Genomic DNA, 12328 nt, shown 5'->3' on the forward strand with positions numbered 1-12328 from the left:
TTCCCTATCTCGCCAGACGGTGAATCTCGGTTGACGATGACGAACGTTACTATGGTCGGAGGGAGATGTTGTTACAATCTACCTACCCTCGTGAGTGATAGTGACTAGCTACGAACGCAACTTTAGACCGTTATAAAGGCGTTCGTCGCTAAATCCGATTAGAGTTGTATGACCATCTGCACACCTTCACCGGTATAGGGAGAGAAATATTCTCAATATCACCAAAGCATTCAAGCGGAAAAACCGTATGACTGGTAGAAGTGCTTCTGCTTTTTCTTTTTTCTATGCAAACACGTCTTCAAGACGTCCACCCCATTTCGACTGATATCCTAATCAAGTAAAAACAAAGAGGTATCACGAACTTTGCAGCTTTCAACCACCGCGCCAGAAAACCACTATTGCAAGATGAAGCCAGCGGCAGCGAGTGGGTGATAAAGAGAAGCGGCTGTTATGACGGGTTGCCGAGAGACGGGCAGCTGAAGAAAAAAGGGGGTCCATGTATATACAAGTTACGGGGAGTGCAAAAGCAAGTAGCGCCGCCGCCAAAATGACAATTAGTGCCAGCTCGTCATGGGCGCGGGTAGAATTGATAAAAGAAAAAGTTAAACTGTCAGAGCTGGCGAAAACGGAGCAGCGAAAATGCTCGGAAACGGGTATGGTATCGGAAAAGAGAAGGAGAACGTGACTGCAATGCGTTGGATGTTTGAGGTAGGCCTCTTATGAGACGTACTTTCCGATTGCCGTCCCGTTCTTCAACGTTACATGCCATTGGGTAAAATCGATCGTAAACCCGTTCCCGAGACTCACGGCCGTTGCGCCGATCGCGTCTTTGTTGCCCTTCTTGAGATCGAAGAAATACGTCTGCAGGTTCTGCTGTGCCATATCAGCCTGAGTCAAATCTCGACTCGCCTGAAATACATAGAGCACGACGATTCGCGAGAAATGGAGTTCTTTGCTGCTGACGCCGACTGAATTCAATGATGCAGAAGATGAAGCGGATGCGGCTGCATCGGTGGCTGTCGCGGTGGCAGTGCTAGAGGCTGGTGATGCGTCGTATACGATTCCAAGCTTGGTTTTAGCTCCTTCGGAAGACACCTCGCGAGCCGCCAGCTGCAGGGACGGAGGAGCGGTTGTCATCGCTGCGGGTGCTGAGGAGAAAGTAGCACTGGGTACCGCCTCTTCCGCAAGGTTGGGCATGGGCTCGACCGAGCGAGCTGACAGACCATTGAGGGTAACGAGGGCATTCTGCGCGGTGCAGCTCATGTTGGAGGTAGTAAAGAGCGTGTAAATGAGTGTGGAGTTGAGCGGAATATCAAATTCGGATTTGCCATCGGATAAGAGGTCGGGGATGGCGGACCCGATTGTGGCGTTGCGGATGCTCCCGATGTTGGAGGTTGTGCAACTAGCGTCGTGAGTCAAGGTACACTGCGTGCCAGTAAATCCGTTGGTGCACAGACAGCTGCATTGACCGTTCAAATCAATGATGCTGCTACCACCATTCTTGCACGGCATGTTCTTTTGACAACTCGCAAGCCCGCTGGATTTGGAATCCTGGGCTGGCACAACAATTAAGCAGATGGGAACGACGATTGCGGCAATCACCAGCACTGCCAGGACGGTGATGAGAGTAACGAAGCACCACAACGGCATACCGCAACACTTCCGACCTTGCTTCCTTGGTTCCCGTCTTGTGTCGTTTTCATCCGGGTAGTGAGATTCGTGTAAGGCAAGACCGGAGGGCCACCGGGACGGAGGGCGGGATCCATGGGCACTTCCATTAGGAGTACCGAGACCGGGCGGAGGAAAGGACGAGAGCATGTCGTGAATAGATCCAGAATTCCGAGCGTGTCCTCCCTGGTCCCCGCCCTTCTCCCACATTTCCACCCCAACCCTACTTGCGGTCTTGCCGCGGTCGAGATTTGTGGCCAGGCGCGTTGCACGCTTGATCAGATCGGGTAAGCTAGTAAGGCTTCCGCGAGCTTCAGCGTCTCTGACCGAATTTATGTTCAAACGAGGGGGCCTCCTGGATCCAACACGGTCCGCCAGAGACGACGATTTCGTGCCTTCGGGACCCAAAGCACCCCCCTTCTCTAAACCACCCAGGATCTGCTCTACTCTAGGATCGACGGGGGAGTCAAGACTGTCCGATCGTGCCAGTGGAGACGGCTTGCTTGGCTTCTTAGTGAAGAAGTTCAATGTGTCAGTTGATAGCGTTGGCGATGGTGTTGGTGACGAAGATTGGCCCGGCCAGGCACCGCTGAGTGCCTCACTGTCCGGCCGTGAAGATGACCTTGGCTGTCCTTCCCGAGAAGCACCATACCCCCCACCAAAGACGCCACCTGCCGCTCCCAAGAGGCTGCTTCGTTTCTTGGATTCCCTTCCGAGCTTCTCGAAACTGTCCACGCTCTTGACATTAGTCAGGGCAGGCGTAACCCTTTTACCAACGCTGGCGTGTCTCACAAGTCCCTTCTCATCACCATCATGTGAAAACCGCCCATCGTCGCTAGGGCTGTTCATGGGAATGTCGTCATATGAAGGATTCCCATACTCATCCAGGTAAAAGTCCGGCACAGAGGAAGGAATGACATTGCTAGAGGCGAATGAGTTGTGAGACCTTGACGATTCCGCCTCTTCCACAATCGGTGAAACGTAAGACATTTGCGAGTAGTAAGACGAAGGTCCTCTTCTTGCGGTAGGTGGAGGGCCGAGAGTCGCACGTGGCTGAACAGGATCGACGGGGACGGGGAAATCCGGTATTTCGCCCAGCGAAGAGTTTGATGCAAAAGATAAAGTCGTCATTGGTCGGTTATCCCTCGCAGACGGATAATACGAAGGAGAAAGCAGGTTGTCGTCGGCGTACTCCGAAGGTGAGACTGGCTCGGGGTTATGATGTCTACGCGGAGTCGCGGGCATGGGCGGAGCGAGGAACTGCGACTGGTTCGAAGGGTCAAGGATCGAGGGAACGTAAGACGGCCTTGGCGGCCGTTGGGGTGGCGGTCCTTTTTGGCGGGGGGCGTCATTCTCGACAGGAGCCGGGAGAGGCCAATCGGGACCTGGGGAGGGCTGCATCTGGCGGTTGCCTTCTGAACTTGAAGGAGGAGTCGGGTCGACCTGCGGTCGAGTGGGCGGTCGAGAATATTGGGAAGAGAGTTCGTGTGACTGGGCCGGGAAAGAAAAGTTGTCTGGCCTCAGGTATTGCTGCTCAGCATTGGCGCGTTCTCTGGCAGCTTTGACGGATCCTTTCCTCTGGGGTGCCTCACCAACATAAGCACCGGAGCCTTGGGGAGCGTAGCTCATTGCGCGCAGCTAGAAGTTCGTTATTGCATACGGGGAGTGCAAGTGAACAGAGCGTTTGGCCGGTGATGTGCGACGGATTGTCACGACGACAGTAGTGGAGCGTCCAGGCGCAGAACAGTATGGGAAGCTAGCGCAGGATTAGGGACGCATAGGTATAGACTGTAGACAGTCAGAAGGTGTGTCAGGCGGATCACCGAAGCACAAGACATGGGACAGGAAGCGTGACGGTAGGGAATCAAAGTTGGCAAGAAGGTTTGAGATGAGATCCGAACGGACGTACACTACTGAAATGGATCGACTGAATTCCTGAGAGGCGGCAATCAAACAGCAATTGTCGGAGAGGCGCGACGGAGGGGAATGACGCAGCAAGAGGCCGACCGGCGCGCAAACTAGGATCCGATCTTGCGGATGGAATTAGGGCAAAAGAAGTGAATGAACGATAGACTCAGAAGGCGAAAAGAAAACGGGAGGACGAGCGCGTCAAGCAGCCCTGGGAGAGGGTGGGGGGAGGAGGAGGAGGAGAGGGGAAGGAGGAGTAGGTAGGTAGGGCGGAAAGGAAATGTGGGCAGCAAAGCAGGGCCAGCAGCAATCAGCGGTGTTGAAGGGAAAGTCAAGCATGCACAGCAACGCAACATCAGGCGCGGGGGGCCGTGGAAGCGAGGAGGAGCACAACGACGAGCGACGATGGTGCGACGCTGATGGCCAACGCGCAAACGAGGCCCTGCGACAGCCAATTGCAATTGGCGCAATCGTCTGAGATTGACGATCAAAGACTGCTGCGTTCATGCCGGCTGCACGCCATACATAGTAGGCACGTAGTCTGCCCTCTACGTAGTCTTTGACCACCAAAACAACCTCCGGCGCTGGCGGTAGTGCGCTACGATCGTCCCCCGATGTGGAGAGGAAAATCATCGCGCGACGCCCTGACGCTCCGACGCTTGTGCCATCATCGCTAAAAAGGTTCCTCAAGACTCAAGTTCCCTCCCGAACGCGTACCCCATGGTAATGGGGCCCGCCGGCCAATATAAACCCTTCTAACTCCTTCCAGCGTGTGCCCCGTCCGCATCCTCGCTGCTCGCCTCACATGACCACGCCCCCCGAGTCTCGCCGCTGCGTCCCCCTGAAGAAAGAGAGGGAGAGAGAATCGCGGCGTGCAGCAGACGAAACCTTCTCGACGCTGCGCAACCGTTGTGAGACTGGCACCGCCCGAGTCGTGGAAGCTTGGCCATGTCCTCTGCGTGTGGCGGCATAAAAACAGCAAATCTCCGCACGGTCTCCTTCTTACGCCCGTATAGAAGGTGCGAGTACGCAGTTAAACGGCGAGGGGAGTGATCCTTCCCGTTTCGGCCAACCCACCGCACCTTCCCCCGCGATAACAATTCCTACGTACCTTCCCTCTCCACTCCCCTCCACAGTCCACTGCTCGGGCAGCGACTGCCGCCTCGCGCAGTAGGCTGCTCGACCGCTCCACAACCACCACCACCACAATGCCCATCCTCCACTTGTTGATGCGTCGACCGAACCGCCTCGACCTTGACCCGCGCACAGATCCGTGGCCGGGCCAATGCCTTTCCCACAATGGCCGACGATCCAAGTAGTCAGTCTGCTTTGCTCGGCAGTAACCGAACCGGTCCACGCTGACAGCTACGCAGCACCCGTGAATCCTCATTATCCACGCTCGCGAAAGAAGGCCCCTGATGACGCCCATGGCAGCTGCCACAACCCACCATCGTCATCGGATTGCGACCACTCACCCACAGGCGTGCCATTGCCCAGTTACATGCGCAGACAGTCCGTCGTAGCCCGCTCGGACCGGCTTGTTTCGCTCACCTCCACCCCTGCCCGGGACGGCTACTTCGTTCGCCAAGCTCACCTATTTCGGGAAACAGTGAAACCTTATCCCTTGGCCAAAGACGGTGAACACGATCAGCACACGTCCCCGGTTCAGGACGAAATTGCCGGCCGCGACGGAGGTGTTCGGATAGATCCCTCGGACCCCGTTCCCTCGCCTAACCCGGAGCAGGTGCCGTCTCCGCAAGCAGAGTCACAATCGTCGGCATCGTGGACTGACGATAACATCTACTTACCTCCGCCTAGTCGCCGTGTCAGGCCTCCCAGTGTCAGGAAGTGGTTAGAGACTGTCGACACAGGCCTTTCTGCAGAACAGCTAGAGACGTTTCAAGATCATTCTCCGTCCCCTCGTACCAAAAACCGTCAGCGCCTGCGTCGTTTAACCCATGTACGGGACGAGTCTGTGAACAGCACCGACATGAGCAGCTCGCACTATGTTCCCTCCAGCGCGGGAGCCACTTGGCGCGGCTCTATCGGTGAACGCAAATCGCCGCACGGGGACATTTTCAGAACGAAGGAGACAGGAGGACGTTTCGCGAGCTACTTCGATGAGAATGCTGTTGGGAAAGACAATGACCACGGTGATTTCATCTTCGAGGCTCCGCGAGGCAGATGGAGGAGATGAGGTTGGATTAGGGGACGCAAGATGAACAGCGAGTAGACCTTCCACTATCAGCGCATGGACTCTACCAAGTCACTAGGTTCATCCTTGCTCATACCTTCAACTATAGACTAGAACATGGGACATCGGCCAGACCAGACGCTCTTTGCAAACCACGAACATTCCACTATCTTGCTATGATCCGAGTTTTTTTTTCATTTTATTTCCTCAAACAATAAACTAAATAAACAGAGGCCCCTACTCGTGCTTGTGTTGCTAGCTCGCGCGCCGTCAAATTGCTATCGCGCGCTATACACAGCAAGGGCATGAAGACCACCATTCCCCACGATTCACCGCATTCCCATCCAGCTAAAACAACATCTCATTTTCCTGAAAAATGAATAGTGCGCGCATTAACAAAGCCAGCAACATCTGACAGTCGATAATGTATTTGCTAATTAGTGTATCCGGCTAGGTTCTGAGTAGCAGTTTACACACCTTTTTGGCTAGAGTAAGAGAACCTCCAACACCAGAAAAAAAGTTGTGCGTACGTACGTACAAATAATAATGATATCTATCTATCTATATCGAAGGTAGTAGATAGTAGTGATAAGTGAGCAAAATTAAAAAAATATCGGGGCCTAGCCGCGATTCGAACGCGGGGCCTGTCACATACTGGTAATAGCCTAGCGACTACTGGGCGAACCCGAAGCGACAATCATACCACTAGACCACTAGGCCGATTGTTGACGTAATTGTTTGGCCTTGTAATTTATAACCGGCATCATTGATTGCAAACTCCGGACAAAATTTTTATCAAGGATTCCCCTGTCTGTCCACGCGACACTGGAACAAGGACCAGGGGGTGTCAAAAGACGTTGCCGTACCGAAAACCTCTTAGTACGGAAGCAAAAGGGTCTTGCCGCGACTCGAACGCGGGGCCTCTCGCAAGCTATAAACTTAGAGTGAACCCTAAGCGAGAATCATACCACTAGACCACAAGACCGTGGTTGAATCTATTGATTCATGAAAAATATCTGGGACCACTTACTTATATTAAAAGCAATTAAATTGCACTTTATACTCTATGAATATTTCCACCGCATCCATTGATAGAAGATTGCCAAGTAGGCCTTTATTGATCACCTACTAGCTATATAAACTATAATGGATATTTTCTAGATTGTTACGTATCTTGTCTAAGAGTGCTTAACACCCATCACGGTCAAGAGATTCGCCGCCGAATGGAATAGCGACGTTACAGGGTAGAAGTAAAACACAGCCAAGATACTCTGTGGTGTATGTGCATTCTAAGACCTTCATACTCATATCCAGGACTCAGACTTCTAGCTAGACGAGTATACCATGTGACTGGTTGTATCTTTTCCTGTCTCGCTGGACGGCGAATTTTTATTCACCGGACGTTAAAGATATGGGAAAAAAGATATACAAAAGACCACGAGGGTACAAAAATAAAAGAACGAAAAGTAAGGCGTATCCCTATATCGGTTTTGCCTCCATCACGACTCCAATTTCAATTTCAAGTCGCCCACGATGACCTTGATCTGCTCCCATCTTCTCTTAAGTGTGTCTTTTCTATACCCCTCCTGCAATTCCTCCACGGTCTTTTGCACTTTGGCAATGTCACGCTCATACTGCTCTAACAGCTGCACACAGTATTTGTAGACTTCCTTCTGGTCCTTTTCACCGTCGCTCCAACCTTCGACGAACTGACGCCAGTTCCGTTCCGGTAGGATTATTGAGCGCAAGGCGGCTTGAGTTCGGTAACATGTTTGCGTGCTGTCGATCGTATAGTTGCTGCAGGTGTATTAGTGCATTGTTAGGGGTCATGGATGAATGGGTTTCGTAGGTTACCCAAGAAATCCAGTCTCTTCTAAGCCAGTCTTCTGTGTTTTGGAGAGCTGCGGTAGGATAATGTGGTCGAGCTTTGTCTCATCCCATTTGTTGCTTGCAAGAATGAACCCATCTTAAATAGGTCAGTGTTGCCTCAGCGACGCTCGATTCAGACTTACATTCAACCTGCAAGAAATCGTTGCTATGCGAACCATAGGAGAGATAAACCTCCTGGCCTTCTTCTACACGCCCATTCATTCATTCAACGTCAGCAATCATTCCTAGATGCATGTCTAGAGGTCGCGTTTTCGCCTTACCGTAATCACGATTACAAGTTACGGTGAACTCGTTAACATCATGATCCACCACACACTCCTTTGACTTAGCAGTTGCACAAAACCAAAAACGGGCTCAAATCGAGTCACGGAGAGCGGGGTCCACCCACTCCTTCATCAGCATGGTTGAAGTATTCCATGAACGGGCATAGCGCCATGCAGTCATCTGGTGCGAGCTTGCGGCGCTTGTTCGCTTGCTTGCCGGTGCGGGTATTGGTAGGGTAGTCCCAGTAGAACGTGCGCGTGTTGACAATGAGCCAGTAGTAAGTGAACAGTTCGCGGCAGCTAGGGTCCTCATGGTTAGGGAGATGGGTTTGGAGAAGGTCCCAATCTTTATCAATCTTGGACTGTTGGTTTGCGAGCAGCTCTGCACAGTGTTAGTATACGTATCTTGGTCTGGTGTACTTATTTCCGAGGGCGAAGAAGTACACATGCAGTCAAACCTCGTTGTAACGGTTTGGCTGGTCAGTAGCTTCCGACCGTTAAGGTAAGCATTGACTGTTGAAGGCGTTTCTCTCGTTATAGCGGCAAAGGTATGCGAAGACCATGCAAACCATAGCTAGATATACCGATAAAGGCCTTGTCAAGAGTCAAGATTCGCTGACCAGCTCAAACGTTGCAACCAGCTCTGACCGTACCAACGACTACGCAACGAGTGATCGAGATGAAAAAACATTGATAATATGCCAAATCGATTTCACTAATTTGCTCAAGAACATGCCCTCACCTTTAGCGTGCGGAGTCAGCTGCTTCTTCTCGTGCTCGTCCCACCTCAGCGGCATGATCAGATCAAAGTCATCTTTTTTCGGCCAGACAGGCTCCCAAACGACATGCGGTCTGTCGGGTTTATCATGCACGATGGTCAGATATGCAGCCAGACGGCCGTGCACGGTAGCGTCGAGTGGAAGACGGACGTCCTTGATCTCGCGACGCTCGACGGTCAAGAGCACCTTGGCGGGTACGGTGACCAGAACGTGACCTCTCTTGAGCGGCTTGGTAGCGACGACACCAAGGCCGCTTGCAGGAAAGCTCGCGGGCGTCACACCATCGACGACGACGCCGCGGTCGCGGGCCCAGGCGAGAAAGGCGTCGTGCTCGGGGCCGGGAGATGCGTGGAGCTGAACCATGATTGCAGTTTGTGTGTGGGCAGCAGGAAGGATCGGCCGGATATAATTGCCCTATAGCATGACCCATGTCGACCGGTCAACCCAGACGAACATCGTCAGATCCCCCGCCGCGCCTCTTTTCCCACCATGCACGACACACCGCTCCCCTTCAACGCCATCATCCCGCACTCCAGAGTCTCGGGTTCGCCATAGAGGATGCGATAATGGCCCCCAGGTCCGCATTGAGCCGCCCTGTCCTCCGTGCCCTTTCGGCGCGGCCCGCCCCCGTCCCATCCTCCTCCACCACCGCCATCTCCACGCCATCCGCCCGTCTCCACGCCGTCGGGCCTCGTCGCTTTTCTGTCCTGAACCGCCCCTCGCCCGCCTACCCTGGCCATGTCCCACTGACTGCCGTCGAGCGTGGTGCCCTCGCCGTCGGCTCCGCCCTCTGGTCCTTGGTTGATCCGCGACGCGGTGATTTGATCGCGGCGTGCGGCGAGGCGACGGCCCAGCCTTACTTCATCTACCGCCTGCGCGACGCCATGTTACGCGACCCGACGGGCCGCCGGATCCTGCGCGACCGCCCCCGCATCACGTCCAAGACGATGAGCGTCGAATACCTGCGCAGCTTGCCGGAGAACAGTGTAGGGAGGGCCTATGTGGGCTGGCTGGATCGGGAGGGTGTGAGTCCAGACACGCGCAGTGCGGTGCGCTACATTGACGACGAGGAGTGCGCCTACGTTATGCAGCGTTATCGTGAATGTCACGACTTCTATCACGCACTAGTCGGTCTGCCGGTGTTTCGCGAGGGCGAGGTCGCACTCAAGGCGTTTGAGTTTGCCAACACGCTTCTGCCCATGACCGGGCTGGCGATAGGGGCAGCTTTCACTATGAAGCCTAAAGAAAGGGAGAGGTTTTGGAGCGTATATGGGCCGTGGGCAGTGGAGAACGGGCTCAGGAGTAAGGAGGTAATTAACGTATATTGGGAGGAGTGCCTAGAAATGGACGTGGACGATCTGCGCACGCAACTGGGTATCCAGAAGCCCCCGGATCTGCGGGATATTAGGAGGCAGGAGAAGGAAAGGAGGAAGGCGGAGAAGGCGGCACAAGAGGTGGCGAAGCAACAAGCCGTATAAGAAATTCCGACAATCGATACCTACCTAGTCGATTCGGCCTATGGCGGGAACGGGTGACGGCGTTTCCGAAGATTACCTATATCAATCTCACGTTTCCCGCACGGGCCTACATATCGCTATACCTGTGGGAGTGTTATATACGAAAAGCCCCGGATAATTTGCCCATCCTTTTAGCTATCTTACTTTCTCATTGACCGCCTGTTGAACCAGGTCTACTATATCTACCAAGTACTCCTTCGGTGATTATAAGTAGCTATAATTCCTGCATTCAAAGAATTGCCAGGCACTCCTAAAGACGAACGACCAGAGCGCAAGGATACTTCAAATGGCACTAGAATGCGAGTGTGAAAGTGCATATAAAGCACATATACCTTTACAGCTGTGGTATCACGTGTGATAGGCAAAATCTTCTAGAAGGGATGGGCAAATTATCCGGGGCCTATACGAAGGTCGCCCGGTCATGCACAGGATGCTTGTTGGCCTGTAGAGACCACAATTTTTTTCGGCAAAAGCACAAGACCAGAAAGGCAATATCGTGTTCTCATGAAGCCGCAGCTCGAGTGTGCCCCTAACGCCTCCCAATGCGACGTCGCCAGAAGCGATTTTGCTGGCCCTTTGGCCAGATTCAATTTCCACCCAGTCCTCCGTCCGGCTCAGAGGTCGAGCAGGTCATCGTCGTCGTCCCAGCCGCCGCGCCTCTGCACGACAATCTTCTTCTGCGTCTTCTCCTCCTGCTCGCTGACGGCGCCCAGGAGGTCCTTGAGCTGCTCCTCGGTGACTTTTTGGCGCAACTGACCCGTGCGCGCCAGCATGATCAGGCGGTTCTCAATGTCCATGGCGCGCGACTCCTTGACCAGGCGAATGCGGCCGAGGCGGTCGGCAGCCTCGGGGAGGAGGATCTGCGACAGGATGGCCTGGCGGGCTTCGGCCTCGCGGGAGCTGGGGGGGAGGCGGTCAGAGAAAGTCGGGTGCTATGGAGAAAGGAGCTGGGCATACCGCGACTCATCCGGGCCGGCAGATTCAGCTGATGCGGCACCGCTGCCTTGGCCGCCCTGCTGGCGGAGTTGGGCCAGACGGGCCTTGCGTATCTGGGCCGACGGTCAGCAGGCGTGGTTGCATGCGGCGACGGGGTTTCAGATAAAGTACCTACCTCTTCAAGGTCTGCGTCGGACATGGCGGGTGCGTCGAGAGCGAAAACGGTGGGTGGTGTGGTTTGGGGGCTTGTGGTGGGGTAACAGGCGCGCGCGCGGCGGGAGAGGCGCGTACAGGCGGCCGGATTCGTGGTGCAGTCCCCGGAAGCAGGCAGAGGCACACACGGCAAGGCGGGCGGGCAGGCGGACAGGGCGAAGGATTCTGGATTCCACGTAGTTACCTACGTACTACTACATACATACGAATACGTAGGTAGTGCCAACTAGTCGGTCGGTCCCCTTTGCATATCGGTACGAGCGGCTCTTCTCTCCCAATCCAACGTCCGCCGTGGCTCCGCGATAGTTCCGGGGGGCGGTATCCGCCATCCATCGTATCATCTGTTTCCCTCTTTTCCCTCGGCACCGAGAGTAAACCCCATTTCAAATAGATGCGCGGCCCCAAAGCCCCAGCCTCGCCGCCCTCCCTCGCACGACCACCCTGCAACGCACGCGACAAAAATAACAGCCCATCTCCACGGCACTGCGCCTCCAAGCCGGGTTTAGCAAGCACTGGGCGCCCAAACCTTGCTCCAATCAAGCGCCCGGTCCAAGGAGAGGGCCAACCAAGCTGCGCCAGCGACGACATCATTCATCAACCCAGCACATTCCCACCCTGCCCCAGCCGATCACTCTCCTGCCACTCTCTTTCGTCGACAACACCATGTCCAAGTGACATCCGCTCGCAGCCCGTCCCTTCGCTCTCCGCCCTCCCGTCCCTCCGTCCCTCCTTTCTCCGCCACAGCCCACCCAAGCCGCCGCCATTGAGCGGAGCCGATCACCCGCCCTCGAATGGCTGAGTAAGTCCCGTCTAGCCCGGCGCTTGCGCTCCTGGCCGACCACGCTCGCTGATCGCGCGGCCCCAAAAGACACAGCTACTTTCTGCTTGGCAGCTGGGGCCATGGAGGGGGAGGCCTAACATCCTCGCGCCTGTCGTCGCAGCGCCGTCCCATCACGCCCA

At 54.7% G+C, this 12328-nt stretch overlaps 7 protein-coding genes and 2 non-coding genes across 9 annotated transcripts; 3 read left to right on the forward strand and 6 right to left on the reverse strand.

Annotated features, from left to right (window-relative positions):
* Window positions 1-717: 717 nt before the first annotated feature.
* Window positions 718-3297, reverse strand: K452DRAFT_294837 (uncharacterized protein; the record flags this gene model as incomplete). The annotated part of the gene is made up of 1 exon (XM_033541749.1): window positions 718-3297. The coding sequence occupies one exon, from the start codon at window positions 3295-3297 to the stop codon at window positions 718-720; it is 2580 nt and encodes an 859-aa protein (XP_033401966.1).
* Window positions 3298-3415: 118 nt separating this feature from the next.
* Window positions 3416-3981, reverse strand: K452DRAFT_108163 (uncharacterized protein). Its single transcript, XM_033534988.1, has 2 exons — window positions 3578-3981; window positions 3416-3424 (listed from the first exon to the last, which is right to left on the reverse strand). Exon 1 carries the CDS (start codon window positions 3930-3932, stop codon window positions 3687-3689), a length of 246 nt encoding a protein of 81 aa, XP_033401967.1. The 5' UTR covers window positions 3933-3981; the 3' UTR covers window positions 3416-3424; window positions 3578-3686.
* A 512-nt stretch (window positions 3982-4493) lies between these two features.
* Window positions 4494-5946, forward strand: K452DRAFT_283535 (uncharacterized protein). The gene is made up of 2 exons (XM_033539788.1): window positions 4494-4894; window positions 4950-5946. Exons 1-2 carry the CDS (start codon window positions 4876-4878, stop codon window positions 5771-5773), a joined length of 843 nt encoding a protein of 280 aa, XP_033401968.1. The 5' UTR covers window positions 4494-4875; the 3' UTR covers window positions 5774-5946.
* Window positions 5947-6386: 440 nt separating this feature from the next.
* On the reverse strand, window positions 6387-6490 carry K452DRAFT_t21. Its single transcript has one exon. It is a non-coding gene; the product is annotated as a tRNA-Pro (tRNA).
* Window positions 6491-6663: 173 nt separating this feature from the next.
* Window positions 6664-6755, reverse strand: K452DRAFT_t20. The gene has a single exon. It is a non-coding gene; the product is annotated as a tRNA-Pro (tRNA).
* Window positions 6756-7045: 290 nt separating this feature from the next.
* K452DRAFT_263947 (uncharacterized protein) lies at window positions 7046-9065 on the reverse strand (the record flags this gene model as incomplete). The annotated part of the gene is made up of 7 exons (XM_033538670.1): window positions 7046-7567; window positions 7625-7736; window positions 7783-7845; window positions 7921-7975; window positions 8049-8305; window positions 8666-8861; window positions 8943-9065. 7 exons carry the CDS (start codon window positions 9063-9065, stop codon window positions 7270-7272), a joined length of 1104 nt encoding a protein of 367 aa, XP_033401969.1. The 3' UTR covers window positions 7046-7269.
* Window positions 9066-9268: 203 nt separating this feature from the next.
* On the forward strand, window positions 9269-10180 carry K452DRAFT_324250 (uncharacterized protein; the record flags this gene model as incomplete). The annotated part of the gene is made up of 1 exon (XM_033544692.1): window positions 9269-10180. One exon carries the CDS (start codon window positions 9269-9271, stop codon window positions 10178-10180), a length of 912 nt encoding a protein of 303 aa, XP_033401970.1.
* A 653-nt stretch (window positions 10181-10833) lies between these two features.
* Window positions 10834-11354, reverse strand: K452DRAFT_219348 (uncharacterized protein; the record flags this gene model as incomplete). The annotated part of the gene is made up of 3 exons (XM_033536408.1): window positions 10834-11119; window positions 11177-11268; window positions 11331-11354. 3 exons carry the CDS (start codon window positions 11352-11354, stop codon window positions 10834-10836), a joined length of 402 nt encoding a protein of 133 aa, XP_033401971.1.
* A 300-nt stretch (window positions 11355-11654) lies between these two features.
* Window positions 11655-12324, forward strand: K452DRAFT_283538 (uncharacterized protein). The gene has a single exon (XM_033539789.1). It carries the CDS (start codon window positions 11760-11762, stop codon window positions 12165-12167), a length of 408 nt encoding a protein of 135 aa, XP_033401972.1. The 5' UTR covers window positions 11655-11759; the 3' UTR covers window positions 12168-12324.
* Window positions 12325-12328: the final 4 nt, after the last annotated feature.

The sequence above is a fragment of the Aplosporella prunicola genome (assembly GCF_010093885.1).
Source record: "Aplosporella prunicola CBS 121167 unplaced genomic scaffold K452scaffold_3, whole genome shotgun sequence".
Classification (NCBI taxonomy): domain Eukaryota; kingdom Fungi; phylum Ascomycota; class Dothideomycetes; order Botryosphaeriales; family Aplosporellaceae; genus Aplosporella; species Aplosporella prunicola.